This window comes from Diabrotica undecimpunctata, chromosome 7 (assembly GCF_040954645.1).
Source record: "Diabrotica undecimpunctata isolate CICGRU chromosome 7, icDiaUnde3, whole genome shotgun sequence".
Classification (NCBI taxonomy): Eukaryota; Metazoa; Arthropoda; class Insecta; order Coleoptera; family Chrysomelidae; genus Diabrotica; species Diabrotica undecimpunctata.
Genome location: NC_092809.1, coordinates 126,254,807 through 126,282,387, shown reverse-complemented (window position 1 = coordinate 126,282,387; position 27,581 = coordinate 126,254,807). Strand labels below are relative to the sequence as shown.

Here is a 27,581-nt window from a genome sequence, read left to right as displayed (position 1 = left end):
ACACCCTCGCTCGCTCTTTGCACAACAAAACGATCGGTATCACCGCTCCAATGACATATAGAGCCTCATTTTAACTGTCCTAAATGCGCTAGATACCCTGAGGAGCATTCGCCTTTGCGAAGTCTCCGTCAGCTTAGCGTATTTTGCATTGTTTAGTACGCTACACCACACAGGGTCAGCGTAGGTTACCACCGACTGGGAAACTCCATTTAACACCTTCCCATTTAACACCTTTCTTTTGGTGCTACCTGGGCCTCCAATGTTTAGCATTAGCGGTATCAACGCCTCCAGATTTCGGTTCGCCTTCTCTACCATCTTTTTAACGTGTCCTTCCGACAACCAGACTTCCAGGTATTGAATCGATTTAACCGGTGCAACCTCCACACCTTCCACTATAAAGCGAAGAGAGGATTTTTCCCGGTTCCCTTTGAGAACTAACACCTCAGTTTTCTGAGGCGCTAGCTGTAGATCGTTCTCTCTGATCCACCTACTAATGCGACGCAGGGCTGTGTTAGCCGCATTAGCCATGTCCGTTTTCTGACTCTCCTTCGCAACCAGTGCGAGATCATCGGCATAAGCTACAAGAGTGCATCCCCTTGGCATCTGTAGCTCCAACACCCCGTCGTACAGGACATTCCAGAGGATGGGACCTAGTACTGAACCCTGCGGAACAGCCTGCGACAAACTGATGTTGGTATCTTTTCTTCTTATGGACCTGTCAATTAAGTATCTGTGAATTACATTGACCAGGTACTCACTAACGCCCAATTCTCTCAGCCTGGACATGATTTTTTCCCATGATGCCGTATAACTTAACCTAAAGGTATTTTTTCTATAATTGATGCTTATTATTGGGAAGAAAGTAAAAAAACATTAATAATTATTCAAATAAAAATACTATAAAAATAAATAAAATAATCTCCTATAGATCAATAGAGACTTATAATCCTATACATATTGCAAGCAAGCAAGCAATTTGATTAAACCCAGTCCGAGAGACTTAAACACCCCTTAGAATGACATTACGGTGTTACAATTCATTGGAGCAAGGTGTATTAATTCGTAAAATCAGGAACCACTCCACCGCGCTACAATGCTACAGACCATCCCGTTTCCCCCTATAGCACTCTGGTACGCGATGGGGGCTCACTACAAGCCGAATGCTTTTCGTATGGAAGTCCTGGGTACAAGAACTTCAACAGAATATGCTAACCCTACCAATGCAGACTAGCCGGAGGCGCTCTTTTCCTGCGTTCTCTAGTAACGTATCATCTAACTGAAATTGCTTGCTCGGGCCTGGAGTCCTGTTCCGGGCTACACCCAGTTAGAAGACTCGGTGTTCGAGAATATTAGCCCTTCATACCCGGGTTTTGCTGTTTTGTTAATTCTTTTGGGTGGTTTGCGCCTTTTTGTTAGTATTTTTTTTTTAATTTTTTTGCTAACTGAAACCGTTTTTAGAGCTTTTGTAGTTTTTTGAAGGTTGTCCTGAAAATAAACATGAATTAATAAAATGTCTCGTGCTGCGTAATGGGGCTTCTTCTGTTGGAAGAGCTATGAATAATCTAGACTTAACGTGTTTGCCAGGATTTGCTGTTTTGGTCTTTTGTGCTTCTATCAATGGAACGCATGATATCTTCTTATCTCTCGCAGGATCGAACTTGGGTGATTCTCTGATTCTGAAAACCTAATTCTGGCTTTTTATGCCATTTTATCTATCACCCTTACTTGTTGCAGTTCTCTGAACAGAAAGCATTTAGCGACATATCTGGGTACATTTGCAGCTTCGTAAGAAAACTCGATCTGTACTTACATTTTTTTTGGGACGCAATAATAAACGTTTCTTCACCAAACGCACATAATTAATTGCATAGCTATCAGCAACTGTAAAACGTCGAGCCATCACAGTCTTAGATAGTGGGAGAGTAGTAAGCAATACGCTTCCTTCTTCATTGATGTCATGTAAGCGTAAATCGCACAATTCACATCTTCTGCAAGAGCCGAAGATACATATGCCTTCTTGGCCACGTCATTCTTACTAATTGCCTTTATAAATGTATGCACTTTCACAAATGATTTAAAATCGATCCTTTTGTGTATTCTCAACATACTTTACAATTTCGAATGGATAGCCCACATATTTGACGGCTTGTACTGTTCTCGACATTTTTTGAAGGTAAAAAAGCACAACTCGTTCATCTGTATCTGTTACCTTTTACTCTTCCATCCCTTTAATGAACTTGTATTCTTTTTTAAAAGCGTCTTCCGATTTTTGCGGTATTAACCGCGATTCTGCTTTACTATTTAAGTCATCAATGTTAGAACACATTAACTCATTTTTAAACAATATACAACCAGTAATAACAATTAATTTTATGTGACAGATTGCAAATTAATTTTTGTTTTTCTCATTTCCATAACAACGAAAGGTATACTGATGTACATCACAAATTCAATTATTTTATAGCATTATTAGCTCTTATTTTAATTTTTTATAGTAATAATACATAGTTTCAAAGTGTACCAATAAAAAAAATAACGTAAAGTATTCGTCGATAGCTGGTCTTTAAAACACTTGCTCTATTTCGAGTACTTCGGCTGCGACGTCGTGCTCGAAAAATCGCGAGTGTTTTAAAGATCTCAATATCTACTTATACTTTAATATACTATATAAAGTATATTGCAATTTGTTTGTTTATCATTTTTAAATAAAATAAAGCTATTTGTGTCTTATTTTTAATACATTATGTAGTTCATGTCATTATCCTTCAGCCGTAAGGCATATTTATCTTTTGTGCTGAATGCGCTTGACCACCGTCATCTGACCACCTTATTGGAGGACGTCCTCGATTACGATAAGTATCGTGTCTAGGTCACCATTCCAGAATTTTCTTCGTCCACCTTCCATCTTTTAATCTGGCAACATGCCCCGCCCAGTTCCATTTCAATGTTGTAATCCTTTGAACTCTCCATCACTCTCTGTGCCACTTGTATTTTATTCATTACTTTTCTGGTAAGGGTCAAGGCATATTAAAGAGAAGCAAAAGGTCAATCCATACAAATAATTTCTGAGCTAGAACGCCATCGAAATCAACAAGCTGCGCCAGCAGGGGTGAGTCTGTTCCTTTTTCTTCCCATTCTTAGATTTACGCAAAAAATTTTCGTGATTTTCCTGAGATAAACACAATATAATAAGATATCTAACACATTGTCATTCATCGATCTTTACAATGTCAACATCAGTAGTAGAGTTAAAGGATTTAAAAAATGAACGTAAGCATTTAAAGGCAGCAATAACTAAGTTTAAAACATATGTCGATATAACATAAAGACGGTTTTAGATTTAATTTCAATGCAGGGCATCTGCCATCCGCCTATACGTATTTCAACCTTATTAGGTCTTATCAGAGCGACGTATCAGAGAGCCTCTGCATTTATGTCGCTTTGACGAGACCTAATATGGTTGAAATACGTATAAACTGATGGCAGATGCCCTGCATTGAAATTCAATCTAAAACCATATTTCTGCTTTATTTCTTTACTCAATCGAATACTAGAAACTAATTCACTAAGAATTTTTGCCGTGATAAACGACACGTGGAATTCAAATTGTTGATTCCCTTGTCGACTAACTCATGAATCTGTCTGCTTTGCAATTTGTAGAAAGCGCAGTGCTAAAAATTTGAATTTAGTTTTGTCAAGAAAGAAATCGTAAGAATTATGTTGTTTTTAGATATATTAACTAACGATAAAGTAATACAATTAAAAACGGGTTAAAAATTCAAATAGTCTATTATCGAAACACAAATGCAAATCGAATATTTAGACGATTCAGCAACAGATACTGGGGAATTAGAAAACTTTGAGACAAAATATTATGACATAATACAAAGAGCATTAAAATGTATTAAATCAATCGAAACTGTCATTCAAGCACACTCAGGAGAAAGAAGTCTTCTATAAATTAAGCTTTGATGAAAACTGGGTTCTGTTGCGAAAAACTGATACATTTGAAGAGCCAAAACAGCTGTACCAATGCCCACAAAAGATTATACCCCATAAGTACCAGCATTTGCAAGACTTAGTAAGTGTAATTCCCAAAGACTTCCACGGATTATATGAATTTCTAAAATACTAATTTTTCATGAATTTTAAATCTAGTCCAGTTGATTTTTTTAAATTTATGAATAAATATTGACTATGACAATATTGACTAATAAAAAAACTGACTGGGAGAGCTTCAAAATAAACCTTGTATACAAATTAATCTTGCTGTGACATTGAGGAACACGAGGCAACTTAATGACGAATTAGAAGTTGTTATAAAAAATATCCATTAGGTAGCTGGGGAAAATACTCTCACAATAACTTCTAGAACAACAGGGAACAACTATCCAAAAGAAATCAGAAAATTCATAGTAGAAAAAAAAATTAAAAAAAAATTGCAGTAATACAGAGCTTCACAAGACAAAACTAGTCTAAATAATGCTACACAAAAACTAAAAAGGGAGATACAGAATACAAAAAGTTCAACAATTGATTCCATTTTAAGTAATTTAACAGATGACTAGAACACAGTTTGAAATGCAACATAAAAAATGTAGAGACCAACTATTCATTCTCCTCCTACCAAGTTGGAAAATAGCAACTGAGCTAGAAGTAACGAACAGAAAGCAGAACGATTTGCAGATCATTTAGAAAGCACGTTCAAACCGAAAGATAATGATGGTAAAGAACCATTCCAAACCGAAGAAAAAATAACATTGACATAATTTAGAGAAGTATCAACAGAGATAAAAGAGAATATTAAATCCTAAAAAAGCTCCAGGATATGATCTCATAACAGGAGAACTATTAAAAAAATCTATAAAGAAAAGCCATAGTTAAACTGACACACCTAATAAATTCTGCTTTTAGATTGAGATATATTCCCAGACTCTGGAAAGTAGCCGAAGTCATTATGATCGTCAAACCAGGTAAACCTCCTAATAAAGTGATATCCTATCGACCAATATCACTCCTTACGGTGATGTCAAAGCTATTTGAAGAACTATTAAAAAGATTAAAACCAATAATAGAAAGAAAAAATCTTATACCAAATCATCAATTTGGTGTCAGAAATAGATCAAGTTCACAGAATAGCGAATATAGTAGAAAAAACATTTGAAGAAAAGAACGTCTGCTCCACAATCTTCTTGGACGTAGAATAGACCTTTGATAAAGTCTGGCATGAGGGTTTAAACTATAAACTAAGAACGTTCATGCCTAAACAGTATTCAGATATCTTAGAATCATACATTGGGAATAGATATTTCAGAGTAAAACAAGAAGTGTACACCGATTTAAGGGAGATCAAAGCTGACGTGCCACAAGGGAGTGTATTAGGTCTGGTCCTGTACCTATTGAATACGTGTGACATTCCAGAGCTAGAACAAAACACTATTACCACATTCGCGGATGATACAGCCATACTAGCGATAGGAGACACTAGTGAAGAAGCAACTGATAAGTTGCAACTATCAGTAAATACATACCTGGACCAGAAAATGGCGAATAAAATTAAATGAGACTAAATCTGCACACGTTAACGTTACAAATAAAAAAATAGAAAATTTCCCAGTTAGAATAAATGATACCCAAGTTCCTTATGCAACATCAGCAAAATACTTGGGCATCACCCTAGACGCGGACAGTCCGGTCAAAAAGAAAAGAGGGGAGCTTGATATTAGATATAACAAATTGTATTGGCTGATTGGAAAAAATTCTACATTATCAATTCATAATAAATTATTCATTCAGAAGCAAGTACTGGAGCCACTATGGGTATATGGGTGCCACCTCTGGGGTTGTATGAAAGCTAGTAATCTACATATTATCCAGAGATTTCAAAATAAAATACTAAGGAACATTATTGATACTCCTTGGTATATCCGTAACAGCAACCTCCACCAGGACCTGAATCAACAGAACAACAGCAAGCCAAGAGCAGAGGCTGCATAGTTATGTGAATGTCGAGGCAATTCAGCTTCTTGACAAATAACAACACTGAACTAAAGAGAAGACTCATAAGGACAAAACCATTTGAGTCAGTGTAAATGTGTGACAGTTTAGTGTAAAAAGCAGAGTATAGTACTGTAATGTTATTGCATGTTAGTTGTAGTGCATTAGTTGAGATAAAATAGGAGTAAACCATAGGGTAAGCCCCTAAATTTAAGTATTTGTTGTTTAGAAAATAACGATAATTGGTCATTTGTGACCAGATGCAGTCTACAAACACGGTACAGGTGTTATACGAAAAAAAAATAGGTAAATTTTTTTTGTGTGGAAATATTTTTAATTTAAATATAGGTATGTAAGTATTTTATTCAATAAATCAATATAATTGACAGAAAAATTACTTTATTAATATTGTAAGCTCTTGTATGTCTTTTATATGCTTAAGTGTTAAAATTTGTATGTCTTATAGTAACAATAATAACGAGAGAACATTATTGTTCTCTTTGTATTATTAAATATGCTATTAAAGTGTCTAAAAAACAACTTATGTTTATAAAAAGTGCTTTCAATACATTTTATCGGCTTCTGAAAAATATAGTTAATCAGACATACCAGGTTTTACATGTAAGTCATCGATATCCAATATTCAATAGTTAAGGACGATGATAATACTATACCTGATATCGCCAGCAACATTTTTCTTCGAACTCCGAATGTGTTTACACCAATTTGAATAAGGTCTTTGTCGGTCAGAGTAGAAAATATCATCAAATCAACCTCGTGTGTTGCAAATAAATTGATGTATCTCTCAAGTCCTAATGAAGTCAACATGGTTGGTAAGTCAGGCCAGTCGGAGAAAATCAGATTATTTAAAATGTGACTAGGGGTATGTTCTAATATGTTGCTGGTATTCAAAGCTGAGCTAATATTACTGTAGGAATCGGTTCTTTTGGGAGGTGTATTCCAGACTTCTTCTTCCTAAAATGACAAAAAAAAGATACAACTATGTAACAATCCAAAGAACCTATATGTTTTTATTCTATTTAATTCAGAGCGCAATATTTTTATGGGCTCGCAATATAACTTATTTTGTCTTAAAAGAATGTGTGGTCATTAAACTTGATTTTACCGTTGATTCTTGATGAATGGCATAAACGTATTGTAAAACTTTTCTTATTGGTCGGAGTTGATTATACAATCATCCAGCTTTTGGCTTAATTTCGATGGACAAGGAACGTCGTTCGTGAAAAGGAGTGCGTCATTCCATTTCTGACTACAGAACGAATTTTAATTTTACTTGTATTGTTCTTCCCGAAAATATCCGTTAGGTGAGTTTTAATAATTTTTATATAGGCTATGTTTTTAGAGTAAATAGGTTAACAGCTTGTTTTCTCACTTCTTTACAGAAAGCAAAAATAGTAATTTTTCTTTGAAAATATTTGGATTAATCTGTTTGTCTTCAATGCTGTTGGGCTTCCAATTTTATTTTTTGTCTCTTTTGGAATGAAAGTAAACAGTTATTTCTGTTTTTTGTTCCTTCTAGCGGACTAGAGAGGACCTATGGATAACTTAAAGCGGACTTACGGATGCTTAAGGACGATTAAACAAGGCTGAGGTAGACTTATGGATGGCTAAGGTGGACTTATTACCATGGATTGTCTTTAATTGGGAATACGTAACTGTATAATCTTGTTTCATAGATCTGCTTCTTTAATCCGGTGCCTATCTTCTTCACGAAGAGAGAATTTGAAATAAAATTGTATTCCTTAAATTTGTATTAACTTTCGTCAATTGTTTTTTATTTCCTTACCTTTATTTAAAATTTTACATGTTTATTTTTTTATAAGCTTTATTATTTAATAATTATTATTTAAATTTTTGTACACCATGTAAAAATGCTTTACTTGTCATGAACGAATTAAAAATTCAAAATTAGTCCTGTGCATTTTGCAAATATAGATCAAATGTTTCTCTTCAAATAAATTTGTTAACACACTCAATAAGTGTTATTTATTTAAGATTCTCTAATTGGCACTATAACAGTTAATTTTTTTTAAACCTGTTATACAGAATGCATGAAAATTTATATATAAATTTTGGTTAACGATCTCCTAATTTTTCCTCTATCCAATTTTCTTGCTACTAAGTAGGGACCACCCCCATATCTCTCCCAACCATGAGCAACGCGTTCTTCTTCATTTTGTGTACCTCAAACACTGTCCGTCGTTTGTTGTGTTATAACTATTTTAAATCGAGCGGTCTGTTGGACACAAATTGTAGTAAGATTATTTTAATGAGACTTTCAGTACATTAGTCTCATTCCACAAAAAAAAAGAACAACTTTCTTTACGCACAAGAGATTTCTTTCTTAGCACGACGTAAATCTGAAGTTCAAAATACTGAAGCGCTATGTGTTTTCCGTGATGATTTATAAGACCAAAGCTAGGAAAGAACCACATGTTTCAAAATCAGCAAAATAGTCAAGCGAGTCATCCAAACCAGACTCCAATTAGAGACAGACTGGCTAGGATTAATCCCACAATCGCAATTCGGGTTCAAAGTTGGACATTCCAGCGAACTACAAGTACTCAGACTTACGGAGTACATAGCAGCTGGATTCAACGACAAGCCATATACAGGGGCAGCCTTCCTAAGTGTAACCAAAGGTGCCATGACGAAACTCATCTTCTCGTACCAAAGCGACCGAAAGTTTAAGGTCCAGATAGAACCAGGTATATCTAATCATGGAGCTCCGCAAGCTGGAGTACCATAGAGGGCAGTCTTATAGCATATATACAGCAAACGTTTCATGAACACCCGAAATACTACTTATCCTTTATACAGACGACACTGTAATCACGGCAAAACACAGTAACTTGGATATAGCTGAAAAAAATCTAGAGACGATACTGGATGCAATAGAAAAATGGAGTATCCAGAACGATAGCTAACAGTGCAAGACATACTCATTTAATGGCAAAACGAAGCCAAATACCTAGAAGTTTTAATGTAATGGTCCAAGGTCTAACATTCACACCATATGTGAACGCGACAGTCCAAAAAACAGTAACAGCCAGAGCCATAATGAAAGAACTCACAGGAAGAAGAAGCAAATTAGCTATACAAACAAAATTAAGACTAATAAACAGCATCATACTACGAACAATTACATATTCATCTCTCGCATGGGGACATATAAGTCATAGCAACAAAAAGAAGATACAAGCAGCACACAACAACTGCCTTAGGAAAGCTGTAAATGTGCCAGATACGTCGCTGAACGTTTCCTGTTCAAATATCAAAAACAAATAAGTGTACTGGTATAATGAAAGAAAAAGCCAGAACAATATTAGCTCAGCTAGAATATTACCCAAACCGGATCCTTACCGAGAGATATTAGGTATGATGTGTACCATAGATGGAAGCACAGAAGACCCAAACAGCAAATATTCGCAAACATATAAGGTATTCTTAGATCAAAAAAAGACAACGCGCTCACCTTCGGCATCGCGGTTTATTTACTAATGTTGATTTTATATGTTTCAGACAGCCCTCAAAAAAAAACGCAAAAACCCACTTCGGCTAACAAAAAAATTAACAAAACACTAACAAAAGACACAAGCCATAAAAAATACTAGCATAACCCAAAAACGGACAAGAGGGAGCCCTTGAGCGCCGAGTCGCCGATCTTTGCCTAGCTCGGAGCGAGGGCGCAGCGCCCGAGCAAGCAATACCGTTTGATCATAAGTCACTATAAATATCGCCACTAAAGCGCCTCACGCTGTCCTGCATAGTTCGGGTAGGTTATCATGCGGGGGACCTTGTACTTTGACCTCCGATATAACAAGCATTCTGCTTATTTGAAGCCTCTATGGCGCATCAGCGTGCTATCGGGGGTGGAGGATGGTCTGAAGCATTGGGAAGAAGTGGAGTGGTTCCTGATTACATGAGCTAATTCTCCTCGCCTCAATGAATTGTAGTATCCGAATGTCATTCTAATGGGTGTGTAAGTCTCACAGGCTGGATTTAATAATATTGCTTGCTTGAAAAATGAATGAAAATGCTAATGAAAAATAGGAGAAAAGTCTACATTAATGTGGTGGACAGAGTACGTAAAAAAACGTTAATTAGAATGAATAAAAATAAAGGGTCCGTGAAAACATTTAAAATCAAAATAAACTGTATTTTACTCAGTTAATAAGACACCAGAAAAGTACAACTTGTTATATCTTGTAATGTAAGGAAAAATATTCTAAAGAAGACATCTAGTTAAAAGTAGATTATGCTTGCTTAAAAAACCTCAACCTGAGCGAATGGTACGTACAAAAAACCTTAGTTAGTTCCCGGTAGCAGTTAGTAAGGTGAAGGTCGCCAATATGATGCCACCTCGCCAATCATACACAGCACTCAAAAACTAAATGCCATAACGGTAAATTTGACAGAGCGTAGGCCAGATTTAAGTTTCATAGAGCAGGTAAAAACTAATTAGGAGACGTGAAAAGTTCCATAAAATAACCATAACTTTAATGAACGTTTAGGCAAGAACGGGAACAACTGGATAAAGATATAATTTCCAGGCTCTTTCAAAGTTTTCCATAAAGCTCCAGCGTTTTAGTGATTCTTGAAAATATATAATCCTCCTTATTCTAAGTGCCATGTCGATTTAGGTTGGAGATCAATATTGCAAATTTCTGTCTGTGTTGAGCTTATTACTGTTGTATGGGTTCGTTCTCTTATATTACGCAGCCATGATTTTTTCTTTCTCCCTATACTTGCCTTGAACCCGATTAAATATTATTGTTATAAATCCATTCTTCGCAACCTATTGCTTTCTGTTTCTTCGCCAATGCTTTAAGATGTTAACCAATCTTGTGATATAATTCTAATTTCATATACGCTAGTAAAAAGATATTGTTACATCCTAAAAGGATTAGCACCTTGGATGTCTTGGGGCTCGATACATCCGTGTATAAATAACTGCATAGTATTTAGGCATATATTTACTTTAGTTCTGTGTATTGACGGCTCTCGGTTCTCAGAGAGGTTATTGTTATGAAGAGCCTGGTTTTTATCTTGGTCGTCCATGCAGATGTTTGAAAAATAAAGAAGTAATGCGCCGTACCAAATTATTTCGGTTATTCGTTAAAAGATATATTAAGTGATTACGAATAGTTCACGAGTTGTGGAACGTCTCAAGAGTGTTCCAAGTGGCTCAATAGTGAGAATAGCGATCTATTAGGGCTGGTTCTTTTGCGAACCACGCGAAATAACGTGGTTGTTACTGTCTTATTTTCGCTGTGTTTGCTAAGCGAATCAAGGCGCAATTTGTTAGTATTTAAGATCCAAGAAAACAAATTTTCTTTCATTATATCTGTGAGCCTACCTTTTGGTTAGCAATAGTAGCTAAAGACTGTTCCATCTGGATGCGATAGAGATCAAGTTATTGAGGAATCCTTTTTATATATACTTAGATGTAAGTTTACCATAAAATGACTCTTGTGTAATTTTTTTTAATAGCCAATTTATTATCTCTCTTTCCATTACACTTTTATTTTAAATAGTTATGGCCATTGTATGGTGAGCTTACATCCAAATATGTATAAAAAAGGTTCCTCAATAACTTGATCTATATCTCATCCAGTTGGAACAGTCTTCAGCTACTGTTGCTGACAATGGTAGGCTGAAGACCATAATGAAAGAACATTTTTACCTTGAATGTTGAATACTAACAATATTCAACGAACGGGTGTCAATCAAAACAACGTAGTATTAAGGGTCGCTTAGTAAGCACAGCGAGCAAGCACAGCGAAAATAAGCCGGTGACAATAACGTTACTTCGCCTGATTCGCTAAAAAAACAACCCTGATAGATCGCTATTCTCACTATTGAGCCACTATCAACACTCTCGAGACGTACTACAGCGGCAATAGTAAATATTTTCGTGAATAAAATACGGATGGCAATGATATCTCGAATTCTATGTACGAGAAACAAAAAAACTACCACAATTCGTGAAATATTCGTAATCACTTAATATTTATTTTAACGAATAACTCAAACAATTTCATATGGCACATTACTTGTTTATTTTCCAGTAATCTGCACGGATGACGATGATAAAAGCCGGACTCCTCTTATGACTTCTCTGAGAACCGAGAGCCATCAATACACAGAACTAAACTAAATAAATGCCTAACAGCAATGAAATTATAATATATGTTAATGTTTTCATAGCATTATCACCTAAATGCTTAAAGTGTTCGGTGTAATCAGGTCCTCTTGATGTGTTTTGTTGTTTTTTTTAATAGCTTGGTTAACTTCTTTAAGCATGGTCAATTTCTAATCTTTGTCTACGTTTCGCTTTGTTTTCTCTGTGATCGTGATTTTTCAAATATTGTTACCATATTTCTTTTTGTTTTTTAGCGTATAATAAAATATAATTTTCAATATTAAATAATTTTGTCTTAACCCTGTACAATTTCGATCTTCTGAACAATCAAATTCGTTTTATACAAAAATCCACTATACCTTTTTTTGTCTTAAAGTATCAACAAGAGGAGTGGGACTAGTATGACTAATGTAATAGCCGGACCAAGAATTGGTAGGCTGCCTGTAGGAGCCAGTTACAGCTTTGTTCTGCATGGCTCTGTATCCCGCCATTCTTTTGTTTTCTAAATCAATTGGAACCAAATTGTTTTTGTCTTGTCTTCTGTCCACTGATGTACCGTGGTATCCTGGAGAGAAATTCATTTCTGAAAGTACTGATGATAGATCTGAAACAGATAAATATACTATAGTTATCCTATAAAGTACATATTTATAATATAAAAAAATAGAGAAAGTAAATAATAAATACAGAAATAAGAAGTAACAAGGAAGATATAATAACCGGTCATCCAATAGGGACTTTCAACTAATCTATCAAATAATATGTCAAATATTTGATTTGTTTTGCCAAATCATCGTGAATGGATGTAGAGTACAACAACTGCAAATGATAAAAGTGTTTTATATATTCGGGCAACGATCTGCGCGCTTCACCCATTTTACGGTCGCCATAATCTTTATACTGAAAGAACTATTCGAAGTGTGATGAATAAATTTGAATCCACTGGTTCAATAAACAATAAAACAACACTTTAGTCGAAAAAATGCAAGATCCGAAGAAAACATCGTCGCCGTCCGTGAAAGTGTGAAAAGGAATTGAAGTTACTCGATTTCACGTTGCTCACAAAAATTCGAAGTTCAAAAGACCGCAACTGTAGTAAAGCAGGTGGGAAACTTAATTTTTACTGAAAAAACACGTATCTTAATTGATTCAAGGCATGGAACAGACGTAATAACTGCAGAAGTTATAGGGGCGCAAACAAAGACTCAAATCATTGCCTGGTGATTTCAAAATTGAGGGATAGCATTTTAAACATCAGTAAAGAAAATTCGGCTTAATATAAGCCGAATGACAACAAATAGAGTAGTAAAGACGGCAAGAGAGGGTTCTGCAATAGGAGGACGATCAGTAGAAAGACCACGAAAACGATGGAACGACAACTTACTGGAGGCACATTGAAAAACAGACAGAGTCATGTCTACATAAAAAGAAGAAGAAGAAGTAAGGAATTTTTTATGTAGAATGTCTTCTCATTTATTTTATCAATTCTCCATTTATACCATCATTTCCTGTCGCTTTATGATCTTTAGGGTGATGGTATTTCCACACTTACAGAATGGAATGTAATGTCTGCTTCCTCCATCTCACGTTCAATATTTAGTAAATTCTGAAAGTATTCCTTCCATCGTTCAACGATTTATGTTTCTATCATTATTAAATCATCTGCTTCATTTCTCATAGCTTGTGTTACCAAAATAGTTTTACCTTGTCTGACTGTCTTCATGTCCCTAAAGAGTTTCGATTGTTGCGGTTCAAAATCTCATAGGTAGACATAAAATGCATATCATAAATTTCTCAGCACTAGGAATATTGATTGGTACAAGTATATACACACCCCAATTTTCTACTTATTTACTTTTACTTCCACTTTTCCTCTTCTTCATCACAAGAACTGGCCAAACCTCTTAAACTACGAATTTTTAAAATGGTTACTAATCGATACCTCCTCCATTCATGGATTCATGTCCATTATATAAACATTCTATCCATTGAAATTAATTTCACTAAAAGAACTCATTGAACAATGTTCCAACCCAACTAGAACAATTATTGAATCATCAAAAAGTAAAACAAAATACTTAAATTATTTAGCGTGATCTATTTAACCAAAATAATATATGTATGAACAAATTTTGACTCGTTGATGAGGTGAAATTATGTCAAATATCGAAGTTAGCTCGAGAAATGTTAAATTTTTTGACGGCTTGTTAAATTGATTTTCACAAGGAACTCATGGGTTTTAAGTTCTTCTTCTTCTTTGAGTGCCTCTCCTATCGGAGATTGGATATCATTAGGGCAATTCTAATTTTATTTACTGCTGTTTTGAATAATTTGTTAGTGGTCAAACAGTCAAACCACTCTCTTAAATTTCTCATCCAGGACATTCTTCTACGGCCTGGATTTCTGCGTCCTTGGATTTCTCCTTGCATTATATTTTGTAGGAATGTGTACTTTTGTCCTCTCATCAGGTGGCCTAAGTATTCAAGTTTTCCCTTTTTTATATTCAGTGTAACTTCTGGATCGTTATTTATTCTGCGTATTACCTCTTCATTTGTAATTAGATAGTTATTGCAAAGTTAACAGTGCCTGCGTTGCACTATTTACACCGCGCTATTTCGACAGTTTTAACATTCGGCTGACACATCACAAATAGAGATATTGGTTGAGCTTATGCATAATTTGTTGCGTTATTTACGTTGTTTATGTTTTCTTTTCATTATTTCGCAAAATATTGAAAATGGATCATGATTTAGAAGTACTTATTTTAGCAAATGCTCATGATGATGATGTAGAGTTCATCATTTTAAATAACATTGTGGGAGAACATGTATTACATCCACAAAAACAAGAATTTAATTTAGAAAACATGTTGCAAGCAGATGTAAAAATAAATTTTAGGTTTAGCAGACAAGATATTCCTACATTTGCAAGAGCTTTCCGCCTACCAGATTTTATTCGTACCAATACTAGAAACTCTGTTAGTGGTAAATGCATTTGCATTCTACATTACTTGAGTGATGAGACGGCTCGCATATCCCAGCAGGCTTCAGCTTTTATTCAATTTTTTCACCTTAATCATTACCTCAAATTATTAATTATATTGGTGCATTATGCTACTGTCTGATGTACTCATTTTAGAAAATTATTACTAATAAACTTGGTTTAGATGAAAGACAAATAACATACATAACCTGAGAAAGAAAATAGCGCAACGAATCCGCACAGCGTAACGGCTCCCCTAATAACGGTAGGCCGTATTTTCAATAATGCAGCGTAAGCCAAATATCACATCTGCGCATGCTCTACTGTCAAAATAACGCGTGCTGTAATACAGCAAGTGCAAAATTGACTCTGCAATATCTCTCTACTTTATCCACCCAACTTATTTTTAGTATACGGCGGTAGCACCACATCTCAAAGCTTTCAAAATTTTTAATATTCCTCTGTTTAAGAGTCCATGGCTCAACACCGTAAAGCAAAGGTTTCAAGTTAGTTTCCCTTAACCAATTTTTTAATCATATGGTTCGTGTGTTGTTTACAGTAGTATTGAAAATCATTTTCTGGTAGAATACGATAAGGCAATATCGGACCAAAAAATTGATCTATTTTGTACTGATTTATCGCTCAATAATAATCTTAAGGAGTGATTCTCAAAAATTCTCCCTTGAGGGAGAAATAGCAGATATAAAGGTCAGTGGAACATTAATTAACAATATTAGATATGCGGACGATACTATCATAATAGCAGACAACCTCCAAGACCTTCAAAAGCTAATGAACAAGATAGTTGAGTATGGAGAAGATTATGGATTATCAATAAACATCAAGAAAACTAAATTTATGAGAATATCAAAAACCCAAAATAATGTTGAAAGACTGATAATTGACGGTAAAACTTTAGAACAAGTTGAAAACTACAATTATCTTGGCACAGTAATTAATCACACAAACGATTACTCCAAAGAAATCAAAGTTCGAATAGAGAAAGCACGAACAAACTTCAATAAAATGAGAAAAGTACTTTGTGCAAGAGAACTGAAATTATACTTGAGAGTTAGGCTGGCAAGGTGTTATATTTTCTCAACTCTGCTTTACGGGATAGAAGCATGGACACTTAACGCGTGGACTACTAAAATGTTGGAGGCATTTGACTGTGGGTGTATAGAAGAATCCTGAAGATATCATGCACCAAGCATGTAACAAACAACGAAGTCATGAGAAGAGTCAACAAAAGAATGGAAATTTTGGAAACTATCAAGACAAAAAAACTACAATATCTGGGGCATGTTATGCGTAATAAAAGAAACAACATACTTCAATTAATTATACAAGGGAAAATCCAGGACAAGAGAAATGTAGGAAGGAGAAGAATCTCATGGTTGCATAACTTGAGGGAATGGTACGAATGCACATTAATCGAACTATTCAGGTATTCGCGGAGATGGCACGTAATGAAGAAGAATAATTTCACAAATGCTGAATACCAAAACAGTTGTGAATAAATATTCTTACCTTTAACTATTGAGAAATTTAAAGAAATAAGTTGCCGCAGGCGCAATTTCGTTGAAATTTATTTGACTAGTTTATTAATATTTAAAACTAAAGCAAATACTGATGAAAGTTAATGTTTTAAATGTCTTACCATTTCGTTGATTTTGTGGTTCCATATACTGCCTATGATACGGTGATCCAGAATTTCTAGGACTGGTAGATGAAAACGATGAATTATTGCTTGAAATAGGAGAGTAGTTGCTAACTTCACCACTTTGTTCAAGTACCAAGGGGCTGGTACTGAATTGGGTTTGATTCATCGAATGATATCTGAAAGAAACACCACCTTTAAAAAGAATTTAACATCTCAATTCTTTTTCCAAAATATCCGTCACATATTGGGTTTTAAAGACAAGGAAACGAACCTTAGTTGGGTCAAACTTTTAATCTTCACTTTCACACCTTAAATAAGATCTGCTGTATCCAGCATCACAAGCTGGATTAAACACTATTAAATATATAGGTACCACAAAAAAATTGAGATGTTTTTTTAAATTCTGATAAATTGATACAGGACTTAATTAGATCAAACCTGGACTAGTATACAACTATGCAAATCAAACACTGCTCCGAACATTAGCTAATCTTCAGTAATTAGACTTACTCTTTGTGTATATCGCAGTCTAATGTTAAGTCTATCGGAAGACGGATAGCTAATAAAGATCCGTTTTTATGGTCGCCAAGATCCCGTTGTCACAGTTAGATTACTATATTTGAAGATATGTTATAAATGAGGTGTTCTCTAGACCTGTCACTACCGAGGAAGCTATAATTAATAAAGTTGATAGTGAAGTAAATGATATGAAGTTAATACTAATGAAAATCTGATTAAAAGAGTTCATAAATGATTGGATGCTGATGGATAACGTTTTGAACATTTAATAAATTAATAAACTAGTACCTATTTTCTTTAATGGCATCTTTTTAATTATTTAATGTCATAAGTTCCTAAGGAATTTAGACTTATATTCACATATATACAAATATATACCTTTCGTTCTCGAGATATGTAAATCATCTGCTCATTGCAATTTTAACCTTACAATCTAAAATAAGTGTTAGCTTTCAGTATGATAATTGAAATATTTGCCAAACTTAAAACTGTTTACTTTATTCCAGAAAAAAACCCAAAACATACTATAGTATCCGATTCCCTTATTAAGTTAATTTTATACTATCTCTTTCTCTCTCTCTCTATCTTCCCCTTTCTTTCTCTCCTGCGAATCGTGATTTCATCCAATACTCCTGACAAATTTTCTCCATTGAGAAATTCTCCATTGTCTCTACCTTCATCTGATCTAAAAGTTTCGCAGAATAAGTTTCCCGCTGAATTCTGAACTTGGTCGGACTATCTGTTTGGTGACCGCCCTCTTGGTCATCTCCCTGGAACGTTAATAATAAAACCAAGACAATGATACCGAGAAAATAGTTATAAAAAAGAACCACAAAAACTGTAATGAGAAATTGCTACGGCGATAAAAAAGCTAAAATTCAGGAAAGCAGTAGGGGAAGATGGAAAACAGGTAAGACACTCAAAGAAATAGGAGGCGTACATCCTTACGAAGTCGAAAAGATAGAGGAGGATCCCAAAGAAAAGAAGAAAATCGAATACATATTAACGTTAAAACGAATATATTAAAAATTAATCTAAAAAAGCAAAAGTTCGTAAGTAAAAAGAAAAAGATCAAAAGTGATCATTATCATCTAGCCTCAAAAGTTTCCTGCTGAGCATAGGCCTCTTCCTCGTGTTTCCAACCCAGTCTATCTTGCGCCGCACTCATCCAGTTTTTATTTTTCTTTTTTAAATTGTCAGCCCATCATGTAGGTGGTCGACCAACCCTTCTATTGTTTTCCATTGGTCCCCATTCCAATAACCTCTTCATCCATCACCCACTTCGTATTCTAACTATATGTCCATTTTATTCTGGCTATCCTTTCGATGACTTGTCACTTGATAGCCGAGGAGTTTTAAAAGTTTTTCTCGGTTTTCCATATGTTGCCCACACAAAGACCGATTCTTCTCTTCAGTTCATGGGTCTGATTATTCTAGCCAATCATAATTTCATGTTTTAGGTATTTATATTTATCTAAGAGTTTTATTCCTTGTCCACCAATACTGATGTTCTCGTTGGATACCAAATTTGTCATTATTTTTGTTTTCGAAATGTTTATATTAAAACCTACATTTTTTATAACCACAACAAGTTTCTGTCCCATCTCTTTTACCATTCCTAGATTTCCAGCTATTATGAGTATATCATAAGAGATCAAGATTTTTTTTGACTATATAGGCATATTGATTTTAAAGAGATGTCAAACTTATTTGTTATTTTTTTAATCTTTCTTAAACCAATCTCTTCATATTTTAAGTGTCGAGTTTTCCTTGTCTCTCGCAAAAAAGGAAAATGTGGCGCTCTTTATTTTTTTGACCAAATTTTGTCTTTTTTCATTGGTATGTTTGAATTAATTTATATTTATACAAATAAACGCTATACTAGATCTATAGGGTATATATAAACACCTGTTCCTTACTTGTTCCTGGAATTCTTCTCTCCTCTATTAATCCCCACTTCCCATCCAGACAAGTTACATTGCAATAAGGATATATGATCGGTTGATTTATGGTTGTATGATCTTTTATTTCGTATACCAGCAACCCCTTTCATCTTTTTGTGTAAGTTTAATTTTGCAGATCTTTAATATCCAGACATTTCTCTTTAAGCCATGCTTCTTTTGCTGTTCGTTTTCTTCTTATTTGTTTCTTTATGTCGCTGTATCTTTAAGGATCTCGGTTTTTAAATTTCCTCCTTTCTTCCATAACATTTAATATATCATCATTCATCCGCTGTTTTTTTATATTTGATTTTGGTAAGTTCCAGTAAAGTAGTTCTATCCGTTACAATGTTAAGATAATGTCAGCAATCTTCAATATTGTGAAACTTTTTGTTTTCTTCAAATTTATTCTCCAAACTAGTTGCGAGCGGTTTGTGAAGGAAACCTAGAGAGTCGAACCTGCTATTGGGTTGATACTTTATAAGTTTCTTAAGTCTTAGTTCCAAATCATCTATTAAGACGGTGTAATCCAAAGGGGCATCAGCTCCAGGATTTGTTTTGACTGCGTTTACCGAGTTTCGAAAACATTCAATAAGAGTGATGTAATCTATCTGATTTCTTCTGACTTTTTCAGGACATCAGCTTGAGCTTTTCAAGTGTATAGTCTCCTTTTCGGAATTTTAAAAAAGGTATTCCAATAGATAAATTCTTCCAGATCAAGAGATAAAACGTAGAATCGAGATAGCCCGCACGACATTTCTAAACATGAAGTCATTTTTCTGTAATGATAACTTGCAACTTCAACTTCGAAAGCGCATGGTTAAATGCTACATTTGGTCAGTCCTCTTATACGGTGTCGAAGCATGGACATTAAAAATATCCACCATTAATCGTCTGGAGGCCTTTGAAATGTGGCTGCAAAGACGTATACTAAAAATTCCATGGACGGCTATGCTGACAAATGTGGCAGTCCTTGAGATAGAAAATGCTGCTCGCGAGCTGCTTGATAACATCAAATGTAGAAAGATGGCCTATTTTGGACACGTAGTAAGGGGAGACCGATATAATATTCTTCAACTTATTATGATGGGTAAAATCGAAGGACGCAGAGGAATTGGTAGAAAGCAGGCCTCTTGATTGAAGAATATCAGTGAGTGGACAGGAATGAGGAAAGCTGAGCAACTCTTTAGAATAGCTCAAGACAGAGACAGTTTCGCCATGTTAATCGCCAACGTCAAGGGGACTTGATAGGGCACGTTAAGAAGAAGAAGAATTCCAATACCTACACAGATTCACTTATTCGCAGAATTCTACAAATCGGTCCCCTCTATCGCTGAATTCTCCAAGATTTAACTCTCTTATACCCCCTTTACATGGAGCTACTTCCGCGGCAGTGAGCAGAGAAGTTGGCAGCTTGAGTATGTAAATACATCTTTCGCGCTGCTATTACTCGTGCCACTGCCGCTGTCGTACGTTCCCTTCGTTTAACGCTCAGGGCACGGACTTATTTGTTTATTGTTTGGTAAATTTTTCGTTAACTATGGTTGAGTGGAGCAATGACCAAATGCTGAAGTTTTAGAGCTATATGCTAGTGAGAGATTGTTTTGGAATTCTTCACATAAGGACCACAAAAAAAGCACAAAGACTTTTTTGACATCGACGTTTTTTTTTCTACCTCATAAGATAATTTTGTAAACTTAACACACACAGAGCTATCGCCGCAGTAAATACTATGCCCTCCATTGCTGACAGCTACTACAGTACACAGTGCTGTGGTAGCTGTATGTAAAGAGTCATTTGCTTTAAATGCTGCCCTGGAATTATTTTCGGCAGGACAGTGGGCAAAGCAAGTAGCAGCAGCAATAGCTGCATGTAAAGGGGATATTTTCTTCTTTCCCTCCACCGATCTAAACATTTAGATCTCCCATTTAATATTTAAATACCTCTATTATTTAACTTATCAGTCACACTTTTAATACTCGAGTAAAACTTTTTTGACTCGTCGTCACTGCTTTCTGCTTTTTATGCACGCCCCGTATAAACTCAATATTCTAGTGTTTTGTACAGACCATGAATCATTTCTGTTTCATTAATTTAATTTTGCTATACACACTAATCCGTTTATTTGACACTGTTTAAAAAATGTTCTTATCTTATTTGATTATATTATGCAGCTGAATTTAAAGTAGGTACCATTGAATAACAAAAATTCTGTACTCATAAACGAATTATTTTAAACAATACCCTACACATGTGTTGTTATTTGATGCCTACAACTTGTAGGCTAAGTCATTTTGCGAACTCTTTCATCTATTTTACAGTTTAACTGTTTAATTTATTTATAGACCGCCCTTATGGTTATTATATTTTATTATGGGCGGAAAACAATTGAATTAATTTCCCTCATCATTCGTTTGGAGTGATTTAGCAACACAATATATATATATTGTATAATGTGTGATTGGTTCCGGCCAAGTATAGTACTTCAAAAGTACTGGGGAACTATGATCACAGTTTACAAGTGGGACTTTAGATCTGTCAGATGTGTTGGACACCTATCTATGGAATTATCAGACGGTACATACATCAGCTACTGGCCTGTACAAACGGACGAGCAAAAACGAGTTACAAAATCAATAACGAAACCTGGTAAGTGCAGCAAACTTTACGAAGCAGTTCGTAAACCAAATCCCATAGGAGTAACGAAATCTCTAAAGAAGCCTGGAAGATGTAACAGAACATACGAAGATGACGTTCGAGCAGAGTGCAATAATCAAGCAGATGTTATTCTCAAAATTCCAGTTCAATTAGTGAGTGAATCAAAAGTTAAAACTTGGTGGAGCAATCTCATTGGAGATGATAAATCAAACAAATACCATTTGATGTACAAAAACTGTGCGACTGTTATTAAAAGTGCTTTGGCTGCGGGTGGTTTTGGTGGACGTGATGTGACTATTTTGAATACACCCGCAGCTGTTATTGAGTGGATACAGAAAGTATTGAGTGAGTATTGTTTATTAAATTTCGGTACTTATAGAAAAATTGAAAAAATAGACTTGTAGCGCAATTTAGTTAGGTTAGCTTTTGAACATCTACGTTACGTCCATTTATTAGAATGATTATGACATCTCTTTAATTTTTTACAAGTAAATGGAGTATATTTTCGTCTAATCTATCTATCTAATCTATCGTCTAATCGTCTAAATCAATTAACTTTGGAATGCATATAGCGGGTCTTAATAAAATGATACGGTTTTGTATAAACATCTCATGGTTAAATGCTAGAACAATTTGTATCCCGCCTTTTAACTTTTGGTTTAGGGACTATTACACATCTAAAACTGGTAGTGAAAATTTTTCGAATTTTTCTTCGCTTTGAACTTATTGTTAAATGGTAACAAAATGTAACAATATTGTAAACTGTACTTCAAATTAGTTATTTTAATCACAATTAATAATTTTAAATTAAAAACTCGAGATCTCCTACAACTGGTCCAACACAATGAATTCAAATTAGTTGCATCCTACTTAAGGCACATATTTCGCATTCGTGCGATTAAATCAAGCGGTATTTGTTTTAGGTTGAATAAATCGTATAATAATCCTATTTTTTTGCTCTTCGAAATATTATTTTAAGCAAATTTAAAAAAAAAATGGAAATTTTCTCTTTTTTGTTGCTATATCTCGGCAGCTATGCATTTTAGAAAAATTTTGTAACAAAAAAGTTTTGCAATTAAGTTTTCTTTAAGCGAGAATTCATTGCAAATTAAAAAAATAGTTATTATTATTACAAAATTAGCAAAAGCCAAAAAGGGTCAAAAATAATTTTTTTTTAATAATCTTTTTCAGGTATTTAACAGTATTAAATCTTTCAAATTTAAATTAGAAAATCTTTTTAATATAAAAAAACACTACACAAAATTTTAGCACAATCGATCAAGTAGTTCTTGCAATCTAATCTTTTGAAAAAAAGTTATGAATTTTTAGAATTATGCAAAGACAACAAAAAAGTTTTAAATACTTGAAAAAATTTCACATATAAAAGATTCTAGCTTTGAAATAAAATACGAATCACTGAAATCTGATTAATAGAAGAGCCCAGAGATTTTTTAAACAGCTGTACAATTTTTAAGCAAATAAACAAATAGAATATCAAAATAATATATAACAAATAGAAATCGGAATAACTTAGAGGTTAATAGAAGCCGTAAAAAATCTTTACAACAACAAGGTAAGAGTTAAAACCGGCAATAAATACTCCAACGAATTTAAGACCCCAAAAGGCTTATTGCAGGGATCCTCTACATCTCCGACACTGTTCAAGACATTTTTCGAACAAATATTAAAACCATGGAAAAGGAAATTTGAAGGAATGGGAATACCAATCCGGGACAACTTCTTGTACACATTAAGCTTTGTAGATGACCAAGTGGTAACGGCTCAAGATGAAGAAGATCTGTGCTATATGCTCCGAAAATTAGAAAAGGAATACACAAAAAATGGACTGGAAATAAATCTAGAAAACACCGAATATTTAACAACAGAGCAAGAACCAGTGAGAAACTTGGAAATGGACGATAATAGGAAAATTAACGGCACTGACAAATTCAAATATTTAGGATTCATACTCTCAAAAAATGGAACCACCGGGCAAGAGATAACCAGCAGATTAGCACAGAAAAGAACATGTATTAAACAAATGAACGGGGTACTGTAGGATAGACAGATTACCAGAAATGCAAAGAAGAGAATTTATAACACCTTGTTACGCAGTATAATGACCTATGGAGCGGAGAATTGGGTAATAAATAAACGAAACAGGTCCAAAATCACAGCAACTGAAATGGAGTTCATGAGAAGAAGCTGCAGAGTGACAAAAATGGATCACATCAGAAATGAGTAGATAAAACGAAGAATGGCAGTAGAACAAGACATACTCAGCTACATCGAAGAAAAACGTTTAATTTTTTATGGACATGTGAGAAGAACAGATCATACAAGGTGGATAGCAAAGATTTCGGATTTGAATCCAATAAGAAGGAGGAAAAGAGGTAGACCCTGAAGATTATGGAGGGATAAAGTGGACGAGGCCATGGAAAGACGGGACCTTAGAGATGGAGAATGGCAGAACAGAAAGGACTATAGACGTTGGCTGAAAGAAGGAAGGCGGCGACAGCTGTAAAAATCCTTATATAGATAGAAACAAATAGAATAACTTTTTTTTATAAACTTCTAAGATCGAAAGTTCAGCAAAAGACGTGTATTGGTTCCGAAGTTATGATCGATCAAAGTTGACCGCCATTTACAACAATAGTACGAAGGTCTGTTGTTTAAACAAATAAACAAATACGTTTGGTGTGTCAGGTACTTCATCATCATCCTGCCTTCTTCGTCCAAAGTTCAACATAGCCCCCCCTAATTTCTTGCAGTTCTGACAGTCTTCAGCTTACTCTTTTAACGTCGTCTGTCCGTCTTGTAGGTGCTCTACCTCTGCTTCTTCTGTCTGCTCATAGTCTCCATACTTTAATTTATTGGGCCCACCGCCCGTCGTTCATTCTGGCCACATTGCCCGCCCAGTTCCACCTCAGCCGTGCTATGCACTTTATGGCATTACATGTCCTTCTTCTTAGTTCTTCGTTTCTAACCCTGTCTCTGAGAGTCAGTCCAAATAGCAAGCGTTCCAGTCTTCTTTGGGCTACTCTGAATTTGGTTGCTATAGCCTGAGTTACGGAAAGTGTTTTGGCGCTGTAAGTCATGACGGGAAGCACACATTGGTCGAAAGTCTTCTGTTTTAAATAATTTGACATGTTTCTCTTGAAGATGTCTAATAGAACTCCATACACAGCCTAAGCTAAAGTGATTCTTCTTTGCAGATTTTAGTTGTCACTGGTAATTTGGATTTAATGAACTAATTATATATATATATATATATATATATATATATATATATATATATATATATGAACTACTCCTATTTCGTTGCAGTCGACTTTTGGATTTTCGATTTGTCCAGATTTGTGATGTATTTCCAAATGTGTCTTTCCAAAATTTATGTTCAAATCAACTTCATTATAGGCGGCATCTAACTCAACAAGCATTGTTCCAATCTCTTTTAAGTTATCTGTTATCAGAACAATGCCGTCCGCCAATCGTAGGTGGGAGAGCATTTCGCCGTCGACATTAATTCCTTTGGCTTTCTCCTCCAATTTTTTGAAAGCTTCTTCTTCTTCTTCTTTTTTTTAGACATGACTGTCTGTTTTTCAATGTGCCTCCAGTAAGTTGTTGTTGCATCGTTTTCGTGGTCTTCCTACTGATCGTCTTCCTATTGGGGAACCGTCTCTTGTCGTCTTTACTACTCTATTTGTTGTCATTCGACTTATGTGATCGTTCCATTCTACTCTTCTATTTCTCACCTAGTTTTTGATGTTCTCCACCTTGCATCTACGTCGTATATCTATACTTCTAGCTCTGTCCCATAGTGTCTTGCCATGAATTTTTTGGCATGAAGTGTTTTCATCCCTGCTGTTTCTAACATTATTTTTGTCCTCTATGTGTCAGGTCGTGTTTCTGCCGCGTATGACATTATTGGTCTGATGACTGTTTTGTAAATTCTGCCTTTCATTTGTTTTCCGATATTTTTATTTCTCCATATTGTTTCATTCAGGCTGTCTGCAGATCTGTTTGCTCTATTTACTCTATCTTTCACTTAAATTTCGAGCTTTCCATAGCTAGATAATGTGATGCCTAGATATTTAAACTTTATCACTTGTTCTATTATCTGACCTTCCAGCTCCAATTTACATCTTAATAAACCATGCATTGTGTCTTTTTTGGGGAAATTAACATGTTAAATTTTCTGGCGGTTATATTAAATTGGTGTAGCATACGTTGTAAATCGTCTTCATTTTGAGAGAGTAGTATTACGTCGTCTGCATAGAGATTATTTTAAGTTGTTTTTCTCCCATTTGGTATTCTTTTTTAGTTCTTTTTTTTTATTATTTTATCCATAATCAGGTTGAACAATGGAGGACTCAGGGAATGTCCCTGTCTTATCCCATTACCTGCTTCAATAGGGTCGATTAGTTCTTCTTCCACTTTTACTTTTATTGTGTAGTTTTGGTAAATATTTTCGATCGTTTTGATTATTCCTAGAGGTATCTCTCTTGCGTACAATAAGTCAATAACGTCCTTAAATTTGACCCGGTCAAATGCCTTCTTAAGGTCCACGAAACATAGAAGACCTGAAACCTTGTTGTTCTTCTGTTAGTGATATAAATTCATTCAGTTTATTTGTTATCACTTTGGTTGTTAATTTTAGTGCTGTGTTTAATAAATTAATTCCTTTGTAATTTTCCGGTCCGATTGGTTTCTATTTTTGAAAAGAGGTATTAGGATGCTTTATCTCCATTTTTGAGGAATTCTGTTTTGTTCTATTATTTTTTGAATTAGTTTTATTAGTTGTTTGGTCAGATCTGGTCCTCCTCACTTTAGGAGTTCGTTCGGTATTCTGTTCTCTCCTGGTGATTTTCCATTTTTTAATTTTCCGAATGCTTCCTTTACCTCTTCCTCCTTAATATTTATTTCTCCGTTTGTCGTCACCTTTGGTGTTGATGGTTGATTATCGTCACCTTTAACAATTAGGGATCGAAAGTAGTCTGCCCATGTTTCCTTCTGAATGTGTTTCATTCTTATTAGTTCGTTCGTCTCTTTTCTTTGTCCTCTGATCATTCTCCATATTTCTTTTTGTGTTTCTTAGAAGTCGTGTTCCATCTGTTTTGAGAAGCTCTGCCAGTGTTCACTTTTTATTTGTCTAACTAAAGTATTCGTTTCATTTCTGATTCGTTTATAGTGGTTTTATGCCTGTTGTGTTTGTTTTGTTTTGTAATATAAAAAGGCTTTATTCTTTTCTTTACATTTTGTCTTCACTTCCTCTCTAAACCATGATTTTTGGAAACCATGTTCCAGAATTGTCGTAAAGAGTTTAGGAGATAACGTGTCTCCTTGTCTGATTTCTCTTTTTATTTTTTTCAAAAAATCAAAATTAAAAGAGCCAATTACTTAGTAGATATAAATTTCACCTTTTTTTCTTTTGTACAACCTCGTTAAAATGTTGATTTAAATCTTTTAAAATACAGAAAAATGTACGAGAGGCAATGGTGGATATAGCAATTAGAGCAGTCTTAAAAACAAAATCAAGGGTTCAAAATATAGAAGTACTTTTTTTAATTCCCAACTTCAACTCTCTGATTTCAATTATCTCAGCTTTTAGTGGCAGAGATTTTGATCATTTTTTTTTTAACTGGTGTACCGTGAG

At 34.7% G+C, this 27,581-nt stretch overlaps 1 protein-coding gene across 2 annotated transcripts in view; it reads right to left on the bottom strand.

Moving 5' to 3' along the window:
• The window catches only part of BicC (protein bicaudal C), a 635,428-nt gene that overhangs the window by 4,154 nt on the left and 603,693 nt on the right, over window positions 1-27,581 (bottom strand). For both annotated transcript variants that reach the window (XM_072538136.1, XM_072538137.1), the window contains exons 8-10: window positions 16,806-16,984; window positions 12,523-12,767; window positions 6,672-6,972 (exon numbers count right to left, since the gene is read on the bottom strand). In XM_072538136.1, the coding sequence (XP_072394237.1) occupies window positions 6,672-6,972; window positions 12,523-12,767; window positions 16,806-16,984 (725 nt within the window). The remainder of the gene's footprint in view (window positions 1-6,671; window positions 6,973-12,522; window positions 12,768-16,805; window positions 16,985-27,581) is intronic.